Below are 20,000 nucleotides of genomic sequence, written 5' to 3' on the forward strand. Positions count from 1 at the left end.
TGTTTTATTTTTTTTTCATTACATAGACCCCTGCAAGAGAGACTAATGAAACTGTGTTGTAACAGAAATGATTCACTGTACTGCATTTTTAAACAAATATAAATAACAATGTACTACTAATATCATGGGTAAAATGTTATGTAGCCTTTTTTCTCAAAATATAAATGGCTGAAATGTAGGGCTAGTCCAGTGTTTCTCAAACTTTTTCATGCTTAGGACCACTCCCCCCCCCCCCCACTCCCCCCCCCCCCCCCCTCCTAAAAAATGTTCAGGTACCACCTGTGAACTGAATTGACAGTTGAAGGGTGCTTATTTGACAGTGCTAATTTCGATGCAATGTATTCACATTACAAGCCTGCCTTTTTGTGGTGAAAATAATACTTCAGCTGTGTTTAGCTTTGTAATTGTGTGTTACATATATAGCCTACTTCTAGCTAGTCTTGGAAAAGTAGAAATCCCCTCGTGGACCACCTGAGCACTGTCGCGGACCACCAGTGGTCCCCGGACCACACTTTGAGAATGACTGGCCTAGGCCTATAGTTTCTCCATGCGCCAATGTCATACTGTACTCATTGTTTAGCCATTTTGCATTTACACTGCATGAATAACACCCCCCCCCCCCCCCCCGCGTGAAAGGACACCCCCCCAAAAGGCCCGCGTGAAAAGTCCCCCCCACCAAAAAAAAATCCCGGCTGCCCCCATAGTTTCCAAAATTTCTGTGGGAAACACTGTGGACATATGTTTTAACTCTAAAATGTTGAAATATCAGCCAATACTCGATACCATTGTGGGCCTTGGGTACCAATGCAGATTAGTTGTTTTAGTATTTGGGAGCCTTGGGCATGTACACAAACTTGTCTTAACAGGACTGCAACTGTCTGGACTGCGCAAAACAACAGCAAAGAGACTGGCAAAATACTGTTCCATCTCTGCCATCATAGGCAGTTTGTCCATTTGGAGACAGAGATGCCATATTTATCCATAAATATTGGACTGAATAACAACATGATCATACCTATACAACTCTGTGATTTCTGATTTCCATCAGTATTTGGGTCTGTATAACTTTTAATCTGCTGCGATCCAAATACAAGTACTAAACTGTGTGTGTGTGTGTGTCTGTGTGTGTGTGTGTGTGTGTGTGTGTGTGTGTGTGTGTGTGTGTGTGTGTGTGTGTTTCATCAGGGATGATAACTGTGTGCATTCTATTCTCTTTGTTTATCGTCGTATATCTGTCAATACAAATAAAAAAGTAAAATGTGTGTCGTACCATCACCCTTGTTCCTCTATGTGTGTGTGTGTGTGTGCGTGTGTGTGTGTGTGTATGTGTGTGTGTGTGTGTGTGTGTGTGTGTGTGTGTGTGTGTGTGTGTGTGTGTGTGTGTGTGTGTGTGTGTGTGTGTATCGTACCATCCCCCTTGTTCCACTGCTCCTCTTCAGCCTTCTCTTCTTTGATCTGAAATGGTCCGTGCTCCTCTTCATCCTCCTCTTCCTCATCCACCTCCACCTGGAGAGGAGAACCCATATATTAACAATCAGACGAGAGCAGGTCACTGGTCTTCAGAAAGACCTACAGCTTAACCAATCAGACGAGAGCAGGCCACTGGTCTTCAGAAAGACCTACAGCTTAACCAATCAGACGAGAGCAGGCCACTGGTCTTCAGAAAGACCTACAGCTTAACCAATCAGACGAGAGCAGGCCACTGGTCTTCAGAAAGACCTACAGCTTAACCAATCAGACGAGAGCAGGGCACTGGTCTTCAGAAAGACCTACAGCTCAACCAATCAGATGAGAGCAGGGCACACAATGTACCCACTTCAAAATTTAGGGATTTCAGTATACCCACTTAAAATGGATGGATCCATTATTTAGAATAGCACAAATATATACAGTGTACCCACCTCAAAAAAGTAGACTACACCACTGATGCAGTCCATTTACCACTTACTAACCTGTAGAGGGAATGCCTGTCCTATGGCGTCTTTCCACTCTGACGTGGATCCTCTGTCTGGAATAAGCGAACTGGACCAGTGGGAGATGCCAGCTGTGGAGGAGAACATCAGTGGTAAACAGAGGGCTCAAAAGTACCCGTGAAAGTTAACTCATGGTGTAAATTACAACACCAGCACATGATATTACATAGCTGTTACACCATTTACACCAGGGGTGGGGAACCTTTTTCATTCGAGGGGCCACCTCAAATTTCTCCGAGGGCCGTACTATGAACACAAACCAGAATTTCCCCCTGCACTTTAGGCCTACTGTATATTGAAAGCAGACACCTCTTTAAAACAAACCCACCTTCTTTAGGTCCCCTGAATATAACTTAATTGTATTGCAAATGTAATTTCTAAGATTCCTTCACAAAATATGTCATATTTCATATGAAGCTGCATAACATTAAAATCATATCGGGGGCCGGATAAAGCGGCCTGAAGGGCTGCAAACGGCCCTCGAGACATAGGTTCCCCACCCCTGCCTTACACCATTGTACTCAATCAGGTATATAGATTGTGTTGTTACTGAAAAACACTACAACCCTAACAAGGGGTCCTGCCGTGGATCATGTGGCAGGGCACTGGACTGTTACACTGGCAATACAGGTTCGATTGCAGCCTGGGTCCTTAGCCGGCCCTTCCACATCTCTCTATCCCCACTTGCTTCCTGTCTGTCCTCCACTGTCCTCTCACAAATAAAGGCCCAAAAATCCCAGAAATATCTTTTAAAAAAACCTAACTGGGGTAAACATTGGTGAAGAAATCTTCAAACACACAAGGCAGCATACTATCCTCTATCCAAGTGGTTCTCAACCTCTTTTGAACAGACACCATCTTGACCTCATCCTAAGCCTCCCAACGCCCCCTTAACCTCATGATAAGGCTCTCAACACCCCCCTTAGTATTAAAAAATGAAATGGACTAATGCCCCCAATAACAACTAGGCACAGCCCCCTCTCAACTGTATCCTTCTCAACGTCCCCCTGATGCTCCCCAATGCCCCCTGGGGGGCTGTAGTGCCCCCGTTGAGAAACACTACTCTATCAGATTATCTAGTTTAGTTTAGTTTATTGGTTTATTTGACAGGGGCCATGTACAAGACATCTCCAGTACCAGAGTTAGCTACAAAGCTAATTTGCATCCGTGGTCCCTGGGCAGGAAACTATCAAATAATCACATACATTAAAACATGGACAATGTGTGTCCTTACAAATGTTTCACATTAAGAGCAGTCATATCTACACTGACAGTCCCAAAATAAATTTGAGGTCATATTCTAGACTGCATCAGGAGAGCGGTTAATGCCCTATAGGTCAGGGGTTCTTAACCTTTTTCTCTTAACGCACCCCCTTACCTGTGCCCAAGACAAGGCACGCACCCCCAACCCAAACTTCTACATGTGTGTATACACAATAAAAATTGACTTCAGTGATTAATTGCAATGATTCTTGTTTGAGACATTAATGAATACCTCAATGACGTTACATTGGGACCAACACATTTGAGTTGGCCGAAATTACTGCTCGGTAGCAGAGTTTTGGTCTCAACCTCAACACAAACAAAATTCTGCGCGCCCCCTGAAATCTCTGGCGCACCCCCAGGGGGTGCCCGCACCCCAGGTTAAGAACCACTGCTATAGGTAACATGGGGTCAAAAGGCCCTCTGTGCACCTTACATTTACAATACAGTCTACTCATGGGCAGTCATGGGTTGGCAGTTAGGGCGTCAGACTTGTGCCCCAAACGTTGCCGGTTCAACTCCTGAGCTGCCAGGTTGGTGGTGGGGGGGGAGTAATTAACCAGTGCTCTCCCCCATCCTCCTCCATGGCTGAGGTACGGTGGGGGGAGTAATTAACCAGTGCTCTCCCCCATCCTCCTCCATGACTGAGGTACGGTGGGGGGAGTAATTAACCAGTGCTCTCCCCCATCCTCCTCCATGGCTGAGGTACTCTGAGCATGGTACCGTGCCATCGCACTGCTCCCTTGGTGTGCCATTGGGGGCGGCCCCCTTGCACGGGTGGTGAAGCATAAATGCAATTTTGTTGTGTGCACTTCTGTGCTGTGGAGTGCTGTGTCACAATGGGAGTTGGAGTTTCCCAGTTGGGCTTTCACTACTCTGTTATGACCAAGGCTCTCATCTGAAGTCCAAATGTCAAACCCCACTAAATAGGCCAATGTATCTATTCCTATGCATTTGAAGCTTCTAAATTATCCTATCAATCTTATTCAAAAGTTAAGTTATGAACTGGACTCCAAAAATATAACCCAGTTGTTAACAACGTAATTTACTGGCCTACTCGAGTAAATCTCTCTACCGTCTGTGTTAGTCAATTCCTTACTCCATTAAGGCCTATTTGAGGAGTGGTTTCCAGGGACAACACTATATAATACCACAGATTTGGTGTTTTGTTGTGTTATATTTCAGACAAAAATATACCCTTCCAACTAAAATTCTATGACAAAAAAAGGTTTGTTTTTCAGCTTTAAAATGTCATCACATAGACAACTGGTGAATTTGGACACCCGTGGTTGTTCATGTCATTGTCGTGTAGCTAGGGCAGCCTACCTTGCGCACGCGATGCCCCGTCATTTACTTGGATTCCAACGGAGCGCGAGTTGGCTGGTGACTTCTTGGCTTGGGTCTGTCGCGCGGACTTCAGCTCGTTTTCAGTCAGTTGCAGTCGCCGCCAGAGTGCTTCGATCTCCCTTTCTCTTCTGGATATCTCTTGACGTAACAGTGTCGAGTCGTTGTCAATGGCTTTACTCATCTCCGCAAGTGCTGATTTGGCAAATACCTCCATAATAGAGGCTAACTGAGTGTGTATGTCGACTGAGTTTGTCATCATGCAAGTGATGCTCAGATTTAGGCGTAATCACAAACGTTGGCTCGCAAGTTGTCACGCTACCGCAGGACAGCCATGCAGAATGTCAACCCAATCAGTAATAACGGATATGAATATTGGCTGAAACGTGACTAAAATATCATTTTAGTTCGATGCCCTGTAATCGAAGGATACCATTATTTCAGCTGCGTTGTGGTGGTGTGCTGTAACTGGAGATAGCACGGACGCCGTGGTAATACAGCTCTGCATCTGGGCAATTTTGACACGAGTAGCCTACATGTTCCTCAAATATGTATTTATACATGACATCGCAGCATCACCAAGCGTGCACGAACAGTAGACAAACCTATAAAATAACAAACGCAGATCATAGACCATCTTCTTTGACAACATTCTAGTTATTTCCTGTTTGTGGCGACAGAAATGCTGCCACATGCTTTTGCTTAGACCAATAAAATGTGATGCTCGGGTCATGTAGCCGTATTGACCAAAAATGATGCGCAAAATTACGCGCAAAACAAACAAACAAAAAAGACATCAATGTTTGCATCTTTGGCCAACTCTTGTCTGGGGAGTTCAAGTTCATCAGCTCCCTTCCTCTACATCTACATCTACATTAGCTATATGTTAAATAAACCACTGAATAGTTTTGATGAAATTGTAGATGTTTTTTTATTGAAAAACAAATTCCCAATGCAAGATTGCGAATACATTTTACTGTACAAACTCTCTTAAAATAGGTCCACAGTATGTGCAGAGTAACCTACTAGTTTACATAAACCAGACTAGGTCAATTCACTTAATTTGGTAAACACTAGAGTAAAATGAGATAAAATTAAACAGTTCGAGTTACAAAAAAACTTGAATGTTCCTTTCCTATGCAACTTGTAATCTTGCATAATTAGAGCAAAGAGTCCTCTGCTTCTGCTATAAATGTGATTCTCTTAAAAGACTGCAAAAGCCTCGAAACTGTAGGCCTACAAGAAAATGAGTCTTAGAAAATGTATAACCTAAATGTGGTGCGCATTTATATTTGTTAGTATTCAGAAAAAAAACACATAACATTGCAACTGATTAACATAATATCTACATTAACTGGCCGATTGGTTTGATCACAATGATCCTGTTTGTCTCTTGTGTTAACTTCAACACAATCTTCGACACAATCACTGTCAGTCTTTTCAGTCCTCTGCAGGGTCACTGGGGCAGTTATGGCCTAGTGGTTAAGGACATGGGCTTTAGATCAGAGGGTTCGAATCCCACTCCCTAGTGGTTAAGGACATGGGCTTTAGATCAGAGGGTTCGTATCCCACTCCCTAGTGGTTAAGGACATGGGCTTTAGATCAGAGGGTTCGTATCCCACTCCCTAGTGGTTAAGGACATGGGCTTTAGATCAGAGGGTTCGTATCCCCTCCCTAGTGGTTAAGGACATGGGCTTTAGATCAGAGGGTTCGTATCCCCTCCCTAGTGGTTAAGGACATGGGCTTTAGATCAGAGGGTTCGTATCCCACTCCCTAGTGGTTAAGGACATGGGCTTTAGATCAGAGGGTTCCTATCCCACTCCCTAGTGGTTAAGGACATGGGCTTTAGATCAGAGGGTTCGTATCCCACTCCCTAGTGGTTAAGGACATGGGCTTTAGATCAGAGGGTTCCTATCCCACTCCCTAGTGGTTAAGGACATGGGCTTTAGATCAGAGGGTTCCTATCCCACTCCCTAGTGGTTAAGGACATGGGCTTTAGATCAGTGGGTTCGTATCCCACTCCCTATCTCACTCCATGGCTACGGTGCCTTGGCAAAAGTCACCTAACTCCACATTGCTCCAGGGGCAGTAACCAAAACCCTGTACATAAAATAACTGCAAGTCGCTTTGGATAAAAAAAAGCATCAGCGAAGTGTAATGTCATGTCATGTCATGCTTGATTTCACATCTACTCCTTAAACTCTCTCCAAGAGAGCTTTCAAAGCCGCACATTTTCCTCCTGAACGTTCACCCCTCTGTCACGGTCCCCATGTTCCCTCTCCTTCTCCCGCTCCCTGGTTGCCCGGGCAACCGCCTCGTCAAAACACATGCTGGTGATGCCGCTGTTCCTCTTTGCGTCCCTCTCCCTGCTCCTCCGCTCCCGATCTCGCTCCCTCTCGCCCTCGCGAGCGGCCGCCAGTCTGTCCTGTTTACCGTCAGGACTCCTGTCTCCCCCCGCTCCCCTGTCTCCCCCCACCCCCCTGTCTCCCCCCTCTCCCCTGTCTCCCCCCGCTCCCCTGTCTCCCCCCCCTCCCTTCTCTACCTGCTGTTCTCCCTGCATGTCCCTATGCCCCACCTGTGTGTCTGTGTCTGTGTCCCGTCTGCCCTCCTCCTCTACGCCCCTCTCTCCGTCGGCCCTCCCCTGCTCCCCACTGCTGCTCCCTGGGTGGGCCTCCTGCTGCTCCCCACTGCTCCTCCCTGGGTGGGCCTCCTGCTGCTCCCCACTGCTCCTCCCTGGGCGGGCCTCCTGCTGCTCCCCACTGCTCCTCCCTGGGCGGGCCTCCTGCTGCTCCCCACTGCTCCTCCCTGGGTGGGCCTCCTGCTGCTCCCCACTGCTCCTCCCTGGGTGGGCCTCCTGCTGTGGCTGTGGCTGTGACTGGTCTCCATCTCCTGATGGTGTCTGCTGAGGCAGGTCTATCACTATGTGTGGTGGAGCGAGCTGTGTGTCGGGTGGGACTGTGGAGGTGGTGTTTGGGTCATGTGCCGTGTGTATGTGAACTGCTGCGTCTGCGTCTGCATCAGTCAGCTCTGGTGCTGCAGGCTTCGTGTCCGTAGTCGGCAGTTCTTGAGCCATCTCCTCCTCCTCCTCCTCATCCTCTGTCTTTGAGGAGTGTGTGTCGTGCTGTCCTGCTGCCGCTGCCACTGCATGTGGTGTGTGTGGTGTGTCGTGCTGTCCTGCTGCCGCTGCCACTGCATGTGGTGTGTGTGGTGTGTGGTTGTCCTCTGTCCTGGTGTCAGGTGTGTCTGGTGAGTCCAGCTGTAGGAGGGTGGTTGTTTCCAGGCTGTGTGAACGGCTGTGTGTGCGGCTGTGCGGCGCGTCCTGTGTTGGTGGTGGGTCTCGTCTGATGATGCCCAGGGCGGTCAGGCGGGACTGCTGCGGCTTGGGCGGCACCACGGGCACGGCCTTCACGTGGTGCGTCCTCGGGCTCGCCTGTCTGGTGGTGACGAGGGTGCTGCCCACACCCGGCCCGAGAGCCGTCGCCGCAGCCACCGCGACACTCTCACCTGCGCTGTCCTCTCGCGTATCACTCTCACCTGCCCTGTCCTCGCTCCCGTCACTCTTGTCTTGTTGCCCCTCCTCTGCCCTTTCTACAGGTTCGTGCTTTACTTCTTTTTCTTGTACCTCTCTCTCCTCCTCCTCTTCTTCTCTCGCCTGTCCCTCCCTCTCCCTCTCCTTCTCCCTCTCCCTCTGTCCGTCTCCGGGCTGCTCTGTGATGTGCTTCTCTCTGCCCCCCTCCCCCTTTCCATCCTCCTGTGCACCTACGCTGCCTCCATCCCTCTCTGCATCTCCTCTCCTGTCTGTCGTCTCCTCAGCAGCCCTTTCGTTTCCATCCAGCTGACCCTTCCTCTCTTCCTCTTCCTGCTTCTCTTCTTCCTCATCCTGCACAGGTGGGCTACTTCCTCCGTAGTCCTCCACCATTGCTGTCCCTCTCTCTGCACTCTCCTCTTCCCATTCTTTCCCTTTCTCCCCATCCACTGTGTGTTGTTCTGGTCTCCTTCCCTCTACACCACTCCCTACATCGCTCTTCATCCCTCGTTCCCCGCCCTCTCCTCTCATGTTCCCCTCTTCCATCTCCTCTATCCCCCCTTCTTCCTCGTCCCTCTGGCTCTCTATTGCATGCTGCTCTGTCTCCTCCTCCTGGTCCGCGGTGGCATTGTCAGCATGATTCTCCGGGCCGCAACCCTCCCCAGTCTCTGGTTCTGCTCCGCAACCCTCTCCAGCGCGAGTCTCAGTCGGTCCACGTGATAGGGCGGCCAGGCCCACGATGGCGGTGAGCTCTGCGATGGAGATGTACTCGTTTTCATCATCATCTTCCTCCTCATCACCTTCCTCATCCTCGATCACGTCCACCACCTCGTAGGTGTGCTGGCAGTCGTCCGCGTTGCCATGGTAATCTCTGATTGGCAGGGGCGGCCTGAAGTCCTCATTGGACGAAGGGCTGGGCGCCGTCTCTCCGTGGAACCTCGACCCGCTCGCACTGTTGAAGATGATAACAATAACATTATTGTTGTTAATAATGGGTTTGTTTTTGCTGATGCTTTATTTTAGTGGCTTTTTATACCTTTATTATTTCAGAGGACAGCAGGCTTGTACGAAATTCCGAATTGAATGAATTGACATTCAAAGTAATGCCATAATACGAACACTAGATGGTGTCATTACCTTGAATTTCTTTGAATTTAAGCTACACCACCCATTGAGAGTACATAGAACACCACCACTTAGTGTTCATATTATGCCATTACAGTGAATTTGAATTCTTTCAATTCGGAATTTCGTACAAGTCTGGAGGACAGTCGACATAGGGACAGAAAATGAGTAAGGAGAGAGAGAATCGGGCAAGGGTCGGCAAAGGACCCAGGCCTGAATCAAACCCAGGCCTGAATCAAACCCAGGCCTGAATCAAACCCAGGCCTGAATCAAACCCAGGCCTGAATCAAACCCAGGTCGCAGGTGTAGCAGCCCAGTGCCCTACCACTAGAGCCACACGGGTGCACTGTTGAATGATGTAATGCAGGCGTCACCAACGTGGTGCCCGCGGGCGCCAGGTAGCCCTCCAGAAGCTTCTGAGGTGCCCACCAAGGATGTTAATAAACAGTCACGACTACAAGATTTTAGTCACAATTAATTAATGCTTTTCTTAATTTAAATGAGATTATTTCTTTATAGCCTATAAAGAATATTTCCTTATAACTTATAAGCAAATTATCATTCAATCTAGTGTGATTTGGGAATGATGTCAAGACATCAGTAGAGGATTTTGAACAAAAGTAGCCCTCGGGTAGCTCTCAATAGCCCTCGGGTAGCCCTTGGTTGCCCTTGGTAGCCCTCTGACCCAGAAAGGTTGGGGACCCCTGATGTAATGTAAGAACATGCATCAATCAGGGACAGCACCATTGTACACACACACAACAGAGGCTATGAGCTTTATAGGGCACACTTTGAGCCAGAGTTAGCCTCATGTTTATATAATAGATTTTTCATAATTATTGGTAATGTTTATGAGTTTTAATCACATCATAATACTGCACTGTACTGTCTATACTGTGTACTGTGTGTGTGTGTGTGTGTGTGTGTGTGTGTGTGTGTGTGTGTGTGTGTGTGTGTGTGTGTGTGTGTGTGTGTGTGTGTGTGTGTGTGTGTGTGTGTGTAAGACTCTCCACTCACCTATGTCTTTCTGTCTGGTCCTCACAGCGTGTCTCCTTCTTGTCCTCGCTGTGCTCTTCCTCCCCAACGTCCTCGTCTGGTATCCTGCTCATCTTCATGTAGTCATCACTTGAGTCTATTGGTACATACGAGCACCGTGATTGGCTGGAAGGCAGAGGAACCGCGATCTGATTGGTCAGAGAGCTGGCGTCCGTCCCGGTTTCCGCTGCCATCTCCAATAGGCCCTCACCGCTAACGGCCTGAGAGGTTAAGTAGAGAGCAGAGTAGAGTTACTTTATTGACCCTGAGAGGTAAAGTGGAGAGCAGAGTAGAGTTACTTTATGGAGCTTGAGAGGTAAAGTAGAGTAGAGTAGAGTTACTTTATTGAGCCTGAGAGGTAAAGTGGAGAGCAGAGTAGAGTTACTTTATTGACCCTGAGAGGTAATAATAATAATAATAATAATAATTATAATTATAATAACTGTATTCGTATAGCACAATTTTATACAGGTCAATGTGCTTCACAGATAGATTAACAACAATGTTAAAAATAAACAAAACATAATGAAATGAAGTAGAAGAGACAGAAAGAATGATTGTCCAATCATGTGCTCCCTGAATTATGGTAAATACCAAACACTAGGAAGAGCGCGACACTGCTTCTTCACAGTTCACCACTTTTTTTTTTTCTTTGGTCCAAAGAAAGAAAAAAAAAAGTGGTGAACTGTGAAGACGCAGTGTCACACTCTTCCTTGTGTTAACTGAAGTACCTTGAAAAGCTGCACCTGCTGAAAAAGAAACCTTCGAGGTGTGCGGGCTCTCACAAAAAACCCCCCAAAAAAAGCACTGACATGGGAAACACACAGGAACGCCACCCAACTTGGGATTAGGTCTGGTGGTAAGCAGGCAACCCAAGTGGTACTTTCGGTAACACTTTATTTTAGGGATACATCTATTAGCACTAATACATACAATGTTAATGCCTGCATAAGTAACTTGTAAGGCATGTACTGTACTAAGCAAATGCTAAGGCCTACTAGGTTAAATTGTTAATAAATCCCTTATTGTGCATGAACAAGACATTTGCGAATACATGCCTAACAAATGTTTGATTTTGCTTTGTACATGCCTTGCACGTTACTTATACAGGAACATTGTATGTACAGTATTAGTGCTAATAGATGTATCTCTAAAATAAAGTGTTACCGTACTTTCCACTGGTAAACTTGTTGAAACATTTCATAGACGAGTTTCCGAGACTCGTTAATACGAGTTTCTGAGAGCACAATAAGAAATAAAATCAAATAAAATAACAAGTAGCAGGTAGCAGGCACCTCAGCATGGTCATCCGCACCCGGCTCTTCTGATTGGCTGACAGAGTCAAACGGCTGCTCGCTCTGCTGTGATTGGCTCAACACCAAAGTATCCTCCACGTGGCCACCAATCAGAGGACAGAGGGCATCTTCCTGAGGCATGTCCTGTGATGATTGGCTAGTCGACAGGATGTCCTCTCTGCTATTGGCTGCCAGGGGTTCGTCCCGGGGGCCTGGGGGCGTGGACCAGGCGAGACCGTGGAACTCCAGAGCGTTGGGGAGGCTGCGGTGAAGGAGCATGTGCTCTTCATCATAGTCATCAGCATCATCATCATCATCATCCTCGCCATCACTCGCATCAGACAGGATGGGGTCGTCCTCCTCGTCTTCATCTTCGTCCTCTTCCTCCTCCGAGGATTCTGGGTAGGACGGGGTGCACTTGTAGGGCAGGCTGTGGGACTTGCTGGACAGCCGGCTGTGCGGGAGGGGATGGGCGGAGGCCATGGCGGGTGTGTGTCGCGTCTGTGGCGGAGCTGGCTGGGGTGGAGAGACCGTCGCGGCGGCGGTGTGGGGCTCACTGGAGAACCAGGACTGGCTCTCGTACTCGTAATCTGGCTCCACGGAGAACTCATTGTTCTGAAGGGCAGAAAGACAACAAGGGTAAATACATGGGGCAAGGATGTAGCCAGGCCGTGCCCTCAGTGTTGCTTCTAGTCAGGCCAAGAGCGATACAAATATCGTTTCTGAGCTCCCGAAAAATCGGGAACTCCTCCCTCTATGTCCGGAAACATGCAACCATTAGCAAACTGAGGGAGGCGGGTCGACGTCATTTGGGAAATGTTAATTGTTGTGCTCAGGGTCAGACCAAGTCTCGAAGAGATTTAAAAGTTGATGATAATCAGGCTAGCAAGAATGACCAGTGGCACCAGTATATTACATTACATTACACTTAGCTGACGCTTTGCCTCCAAAGCGACTTACAGTTATTTAGGTACAGGGTATTGGTTATAGTCCCTGGAGGAGCAGTGAGGGGTTAGGTGCCTTGCTCATCGGCACTTCAGCCATGGAGGGAGTGGAAGGGTGGGGTGCGAACCTGCAACCCTCTGCACTAAAGCCCATCTCCTTAACCACTAGGCCACGGCTACCCCCACTTCATGTTAAGGTTCATGTGTCAGACACTAATACAAGCGTCGCATAGGTCCAGGACAAGATCATCCGAAAGGGCCCCCTTCTCAGTGCCTGCATGTACGCACACTGTGCATGCATGCACACACACACAGATACACAGTCTCTCTCTTTCTTACACACACACACACACACACACACACACACACACACACACACACTGACACACACACACACACACACACACACACACACTGACACACACTGACACATACACACACACACGCACACACACACGCACACACACACACACACACACACACACACACACACACACACACACACACACACACACACACACACACACACTCACCGTTTGGGATGTGCTGCTGCACTCCATCATGTCCATGTCGAGGAAGCCGAAGGTGTCCTCTAGGTCCAGGGGCATGTCTGCGTCCATGGCAACAGCCTCTTGCTCTGCGTCCATGGCAACAGCCTCTTGCTCTGCGTCCATGGCAACAGCCTCTTGCTCTGGGGGCACCAGGCAAGCAGCCGCAGGGCAGGGAGGGGGGCCGGCGCCACCTGTTGGTAGTAGAGGAGTACGGCACACCACGGCGGCACACTTCATGTCTGTGGAGGGAGAGGGGGAGAAAGAGAGAGACAGGGAGAGAGAGAGGGGGAAGGAGAGAGACAGAGAAAGAGAGAGGGGGAAGGAGAGAGACAGGGAGAGAGAGAGGGAGAAGAAATACAGAGTTGGAAGGAGAGAGACAGAGAAGAAAGAGAAGGCATGAGCAACAGACGAGGAGTGAGAGAAAAAGAGAAGAGAGGGGTAAGAGACAGTGAGAGAGGACAATGCAGCATATACACAGCATTCATTCTAATAATCATCAGGGTTAATAATCATCAAGGTTAATAATTCAAAGGAAAGAAGTTGAGCGAAGAGGATGATCCACAGTGATGACAAACGTGCTCTGGTTAAATGAACAAAAAGTAAAAAAAAAATGTGTAATAAACTTCTTTGCTTTAAATGAGGGCTAAGTCACACCACTCACCCATGTAATCTCCCTCTACAGAGTCGCAGGTCTCCTCCAGGGCTGCTGGCTCTTCCTCATCTTCCTCCTCCTCTCCCTGGACCTCCTCCTCGTCCCTCTCCTCCTCATCTTCATCTTCCCCATCTTCTTCACAGCCCATTGGTCCGTTCACACCCGTCTGCTCTCCCTCTCTTCTCTCTTCACCCTTGTCTTCTACGGGCAGGGCAGAGGCCTCCACCTCTTCCTCAAATTGCAATGTCTCCAATGTCTTCCTCAAATTGCAAATTGCATCCCTCTCCTCCTCCCTCTTCTCCTCCTTCTCCTCCTCCTCTCCTATCTCCACTCCTGTCTTCCGGTCCTCCCCCTCGCTTGCGTCTCCTCCTGCTGCTGTTCTCTCCCCCTCCTGCGTCTCCTCAGTCTTGATGTCTTGGTGTTCGCCTCTCCCCTCCCCCTGCTTCTCCTTCTCCTCCCCTGCCTCCTCTGTCTCTCTACTGCGTACCTCCGCCTCCGATGGGGCATCCTCATTGGACGAGGCAAGAATGGGGGCGGGGTCTGATGTTGTATCAGGGGCGTGTCCTGTATCTGTGGGTGTGTCCTGGTCCTGTTCCTGGTCTCCGCCTCCGCGTGACCCCTGTATGACCCTCTGCAGTCCCGAGGTGATGTGTAGCGGCACGGTAACGGAGAAGGGCCCCGAGATGTGCATGCCGGCCCTCTTCTCCCGGCTGTTACTACTGAGCGCCGGAGACCTGCTCACGGGAGCCGCCCCCGACCCCGCAACCGCCCCCGACCCCGACCTCGACAGCCCTCCTCCTGAAGCCCCGCCGCCGCCGCCTGGCCCCGCCCCTCCTGTGTCACTTCCTGTCCCTCCTCCCGAGGCCCCTCCTCCTCCTCCGGACTCCAGACGTGAGTAGGTGCCCTGCGTGCCGCCTCCGCTGACTCCGCTGACCTTGCCCACGCTGGCGCCGCCGCCTCGCCGGAACGTGACCGCGTAGCTGCCAGAGGTTAGCCCCGGGCTCACCCCCCCACCGCCGCCCGAAGCCCCGCCCCCGCCTATGTCAGGCCCAATGGGTGATGCCGGAGAGAGCTGTGTAGGCGAGGCAGCCTGCCGGTTGCCTAGGAAATGGAGCACAGATGGTGCGTCAGTTTTTTTTGTTTACATTTATTTTTATTCAAATACATTCTCCTGTTGAATAAACCGTAGACACTTGTCTGCTTTTCTGCTGCTATGTAAAAAATAAAAAAGAATGACAAAGAAAAGAAGAACCGAGTACTATCCAACTCTTCATTCTACGCTTTACATTTGTTTGGAATGACAACGAACGTGAGTTGGAACTCAGCACAATACCCTGACAGTGTTGCCAGATGTACGATACGTAATTATCGTCTCAATTTTGACCTCTGTACGATCAAAAAAAAAACATGATGTACGCTAATTTCAGGATTCATTTTGATGCCTTGAAACAACAATTTGGGTCTTGTACGATAATTTCCCCCCCAAAAAGCCCTCAAAAACGATAATTTTGAGGTTTTGGTGCGATAATTCAGCATTTTCCATCTGGCAACACTGCCCCCTGATGACTTCTGAAGTACAGACAGCCAGTGCTGACCTGCACTCCCATCAGTACAGTCAGAGATTCTTTAAGTATAGAGATATGCCAACATAATAGGTTGCTATGGGCACCTAATGTGACCAGGTTCCGGTCTGCCTAAAGGGGCGTGTCATAATGCCCCTAGCATTGAATAGAACAGTCCTCAGGTCTGCCTAGGTCTGCCTAAAGGGGGATTTCCCCCCCAATAATAGAACCAGGAAACAATGGGCCAATGGAACCTCTCTCTCTCTACTCTCTCTGGTACAGTATTTACAGTTTAAAGGTGCAATGTGTAGAATTGTGGCCAGAGTATATTCAACTATACAACTATGATGTTAATTAAAACTGTGATGCATATTGCCAAATTTGATCTTTTCATGAGTATATACTAGATTGTTTGACCAAAGTACAGTAAATTTTGCAGCTAAAAATGTCTATTTCTGGAAATTCAAAATGGCGGACTTGGAGAAGATTCACCTTGTCATGTATGTCATGCAATTTCCCCAGTCATAATGAATATTTAGAATTTGACGATGGTGGTATGTATTCATGAAAAAGGTAACATTTGTCAATGGTTAGCATGGATTCTGGAAATAAGCTACTAAAAATATTCCACCTTTTATGTCCACCTTTAACAACAGACCTACAAATGAAACTCCAACTGCTGACATTCAGTTCCAAAGAAAAATGCAAAGTATCTAAACAACAGAAAATATACTTCAATGCAAGATGTGAAAAGAAGAGAGGAGACAGTACCTTCATAAGGCCCAGGGCTCAGAGAGTCCATACTCTTAGCTGGCCTCAATGCCTGCTTCTCTTTCTCTGCAAACAGATGTGTGGAATATCATTAGCAAAACATATCAATAAATTGTTTTTTTTTCGTTGATGATGCACGTAGTTGGTATGTGGGCTTGTTGTGGGTAGAGATCGGATTTCTGACTCTTTTATGGGATCCGGTTTGTTCCTTTCAAAGAGCCGTTAAAAAAACCTGTCTCTTTTGAACGGTTTTTAATTATTTATTCAGTGTTAAGGAGATATCATTTTTTAATCCACTTCTAGGTAATTTTGGTCAAACAACAACTGATTTTCCTCCTTCTAAAGGCTTTTTCTGCCACTCTCTGAGTGTTTTAAGCACTCACATGAAGGCCATGTCATGTGCTTAGAATGAATTGAAAAATGAGCGATAAAACGGTAGAGACACACTTGTGTGTGTGTTAGTGAGAATCTAAGTGAGCTTTGCGGCTCACCTTTGGTGGACCCCTTGTTGCGCTTGCGGGGGTCGGGCAGGCGGCCTCCCAGGTTGAAGATTGATTTCCACTTGCGGCCCTTCAGTGAGCCTTTCCTCCTGCAGGGGGCACCAGAGAGCATGAGACGCTGCAGAGTGCACCTGTGGTTTTCAACCTTTTTTTAGAGCCAATGCACATAGCTCAATGACACAATATGCATACAAACAATATACAGTCTATGATCTATACATATTTAATCTATATATTTTTCCTAGAGTACTTGATAGTCACTCATGACACACTAGGGTTGTGCAGCACGGTGGTTGTACACCAGTGTATCCCAACCAGGGGTACATGTACCACCAAGCAAGCGAGGGGGGGAAAGGGGTTACAGATTCTAAGGGCCCGACAGCACTGAGGGGGCCCCTGGAAGGACGCTGATAACATAATTTGTCATTTTGGGGCCCCAAAAATTGAACCTTTCATGGGGCCCAACATTTTTAGCGGCGCCCCTGCCACCAAGTGTACACGTGAACATGCCAGGGGGTTCGTGGAAAAATTTAATAATACCAAAAGTATTGAGTATTGAGAACAAGACATAGACTATGAGTTAGGGTTACCATGGTATACAAAAAAAGCTTTGGGGGTATGCAGGACAAAAAAGGTTTGGGGTGACACACTGTTGTACACCATAGTACATTACAACAGTCTACACCAGTGTTTCCCAAACATTTTCAGACCGAGGACCACTGAGTTGACAGTGGACGAGTACTAATTTGACACTGCTAATTTTGATGCAGGTCACTTACTTTTTATTCACATTTCAAGCCTCTCCCATTGTGGTGAAAATATGACAGCTACAGGTATGTTTAGCTTTGTAATAAAGATACAACTATAGCCTACTGCTAGTTTGTCTTGGAAAAGTAGACATCCCCTCGCGGACCACCAGTGGTCCCCGGACCACACTTTGAGAACCACTGGCCTAGACCAGTGGTTCCCAACCTTTTTTTTTCAGGGACCCATATTTTTGTAAGCTATGTAAGGTATTGTAAGCTATGGTGACCCAATCGCGCGAGCGGCCGCATGAGAGGGAGTCACACGATACTCATTAATTATCATTTTATTCCGGAATTTGTCTTCAGTCAAATATAGAATAACTGTTTAATGTATCACTTACATTGTGTTGCTTCTATGCATATATTAGTTTAAATGCTTTGTCATTTATTCAACATGGGCTATATATGGTATTGAAATTAAAGCCCCTTAAACTCAACAGGGCTTCGCGACCCACTGTGGATCTTTGGCGACCCATAGGTTGGGTCCCGACCCATAGGTTGGGAACCACTGGTCTACACTACACTCGCCACTGACTCCATAATAGGGGCTTTGCTAAGTTGGTCATTGATCAAGTATGTATCAGTAGTTTAGTCAGCAAACTAACTTCTAACTTCTCCAGATTGTATAATTGTGCTAAAATACAGCCTAAAGCTAAGGCCTAATTTTCGGCACAAAATTGCTGTTACTTTTAAGCTTTACGTAGTAGAGCTTAGATTGTTCACTGAAATAGACAATTACCATTCTTACACAGTAGCTGTTAATAGTGGCAAATGATGGAACAACAAAGCCGAATCAAAACCACAGTGAAGTGAAGGGTGAAGAGGTGACTTGTAGCATGGATGTAAAGGTGGAGAGGGAGATGCATTGGGGCAGATATTGAAAGTTGGAGGGTGTGTGTGTACGTGTGTGTGTGTGTGTGTGTGTGTGTGTGTGTGTGTGTGTGTGTGTGTGTGTGTGTGTGTGTGTGTGTGTGTGTGTGTGTGTGTGTGTGTGTGTGTGTATGTGTGTGTGCATGTGTGTGTGCATGTGTGTGTGTGTGTCTCCTTACTTGTCTGACGGCTCTATAATGGCATGGTAGGATGCGTGTGTGTGTGTGTGTGTGTGTGTGTGTGTGTGTGTGTGTGTGTGTGTGTCTCTCTACTTGTCTGACAGCTCTATAATGGCATGGTAGGAAGTGTGTGTGTGTGTGTGTGTGTGTGTGTGTGTGTGTGTGTGTGTGTGTGTGTGTGTGTGTGTGTGTGTGTGTGTGTGTGTGTGTGTGTGTGTGTGTGTGTCCCTACATGTGTAACAGCTCGATGATGGCATGGTAAGCTGTGTGCGTTTGTGTGTGTGTGTGTGTGTGTGTGCGTGTGCGTGTGTGTGTCCCTACTTGTCTGAGGGCTCGATGATGGCATGGTAGGATGTGTGTGTGTGTGTGTGTGTGTGTGTGTGTGTGTGTGTGTGTGTGTGTGTGTGTGTGTGTGTGTGTGTGTGTGTGTGTGTGTGTGTGTGTGTGTGTGTGTGTGTGTGTGTGTGTGTCTCCCTACTTGTCTGACGGCTCGATGATGGCATGGTAGGAGGGCCTCACTGGTGGAGGACCATATCCTGGACTCAAGTTGCCGGGATACTGGAAAGGCGCCTGATTGGCCAGTATGGTGGGTGAGGGGAGGGACTTCCTCCGTTCCGTTGGCACACCCAAGGCTGATTGGCAGAGAAGATTTAGGTCAAAATACAGTAGGCATGGGGAGATCAACCAGCTCCTGGACGGAGCTTCAAGGTCTACATAAAGACCATGGTCTGCTGTCCAACCTAGTGCCACATATTCCATATGACCTGGTTTCAACAAGGGACTCCATTTGAGGTCGCCTGGAATTCAAATGGGGTCACCTGAAATATCTAGGTGTGAAAATGTATTTAGATTTTCAGAAATATCAACAGATTTAATTGCCTAGTATTTAGGTCAATTGTGTTGTTTTTTTCCAGTTGCGGGGAAAAAAAAGTGTGTATGGTAAATTACAGGTAAAACCAGGTCATGTTGGTATATATGGCACTGGAGTGTAGCTTCTGAATCCCAGGGTGTCCGTCACTGACAATAGGCATGGCCAGAGCCATGGAAGTAACAGTTACCAGTAGACCAGTGATTCTCAAAGTGTGGTCCGGGGACCAATGGTGGTCCGCAACAGAGCTCAGGTGGTCCGCGAGGGGATTTCTACTTCTCCAAGACAAGCTCAGTAGGCTATATTATCACAAAGCTAAACATAGCTGAAGTCTAGTCTTGTAATAATAAAAAGTAAGGGATTTGTATCGAAATTAGCAATGTCAAATTAGCACCTGCCAAATGTCCATTCAGTTGACAGGTGGTCCCTGAACATTTTTGGGGGGACAAAGTGGTCCTCAATCTGAAAAAGTTTGAGAAGCACTGCAGTAGACTAATCCCGCTGACCTCAGTGTTGTGGTTATACGGCGGCTCATGGAGCCTTTGACACACAGAGATCACTATCGACATAGTTCCAAAATAGTTCCAGGAAGTGGCCATAGAACACAGAAAGTATTGTAAAGGTAAATGTAATTCGTTTTAATTCATTTTACCTCATATTTTCTTGTTATGTAGTGGTTCTGTGTTGGTATCTAGCGAACATAAAGAACTATTTGAATCCACGTGAATCATGTCAC

At 47.6% G+C, this 20,000-nt stretch overlaps 2 protein-coding genes across 2 annotated transcripts in view; both read right to left on the bottom strand.

Moving 5' to 3' along the window:
• The window catches only part of si:dkeyp-68b7.5 (transcriptional repressor RHIT), a 10,429-nt gene extending 5,211 nt beyond the window's left edge, over positions 1–5,218 (bottom strand). The window contains exons 1-3 of the mRNA XM_063220017.1: positions 4,563–5,218; positions 1,953–2,044; positions 1,410–1,506 (exon numbers count right to left, since the gene is read on the bottom strand). Coding sequence (XP_063076087.1) covers positions 1,410–1,506; positions 1,953–2,044; positions 4,563–4,842 — 469 coding nt within the window. The 5' untranslated portion in view covers positions 4,843–5,218. The remainder of the gene's footprint in view (positions 1–1,409; positions 1,507–1,952; positions 2,045–4,562) is intronic.
• Positions 5,219–6,798: 1,580 nt separating this feature from the next.
• Positions 6,799–20,000, bottom strand: part of LOC134466122 (rho GTPase-activating protein 30-like) — a 23,789-nt gene continuing 10,587 nt past the window's right edge. Inside the window, exons 7-17 of the mRNA XM_063220018.1 lie at positions 18,875–19,028; positions 16,533–16,630; positions 16,042–16,107; positions 14,600–14,809; positions 13,718–14,500; positions 13,039–13,295; positions 11,562–12,176; positions 10,249–10,487; positions 8,599–9,058; positions 7,123–8,220; positions 6,799–7,005 (exon numbers count right to left, since the gene is read on the bottom strand). Of these exons, the coding sequence (XP_063076088.1) occupies positions 6,799–7,005; positions 7,123–8,220; positions 8,599–9,058; positions 10,249–10,487; positions 11,562–12,176; positions 13,039–13,295; positions 13,718–14,500; positions 14,600–14,809; positions 16,042–16,107; positions 16,533–16,630; positions 18,875–19,028 (4,187 nt within the window). The remainder of the gene's footprint in view (positions 7,006–7,122; positions 8,221–8,598; positions 9,059–10,248; positions 10,488–11,561; positions 12,177–13,038; positions 13,296–13,717; positions 14,501–14,599; positions 14,810–16,041; positions 16,108–16,532; positions 16,631–18,874; positions 19,029–20,000) is intronic.

This window comes from Engraulis encrasicolus, chromosome 16 (genome assembly GCF_034702125.1).
Source record: "Engraulis encrasicolus isolate BLACKSEA-1 chromosome 16, IST_EnEncr_1.0, whole genome shotgun sequence".
NCBI lineage: Eukaryota > Metazoa > Chordata > Actinopteri > Clupeiformes > Engraulidae > Engraulis > Engraulis encrasicolus.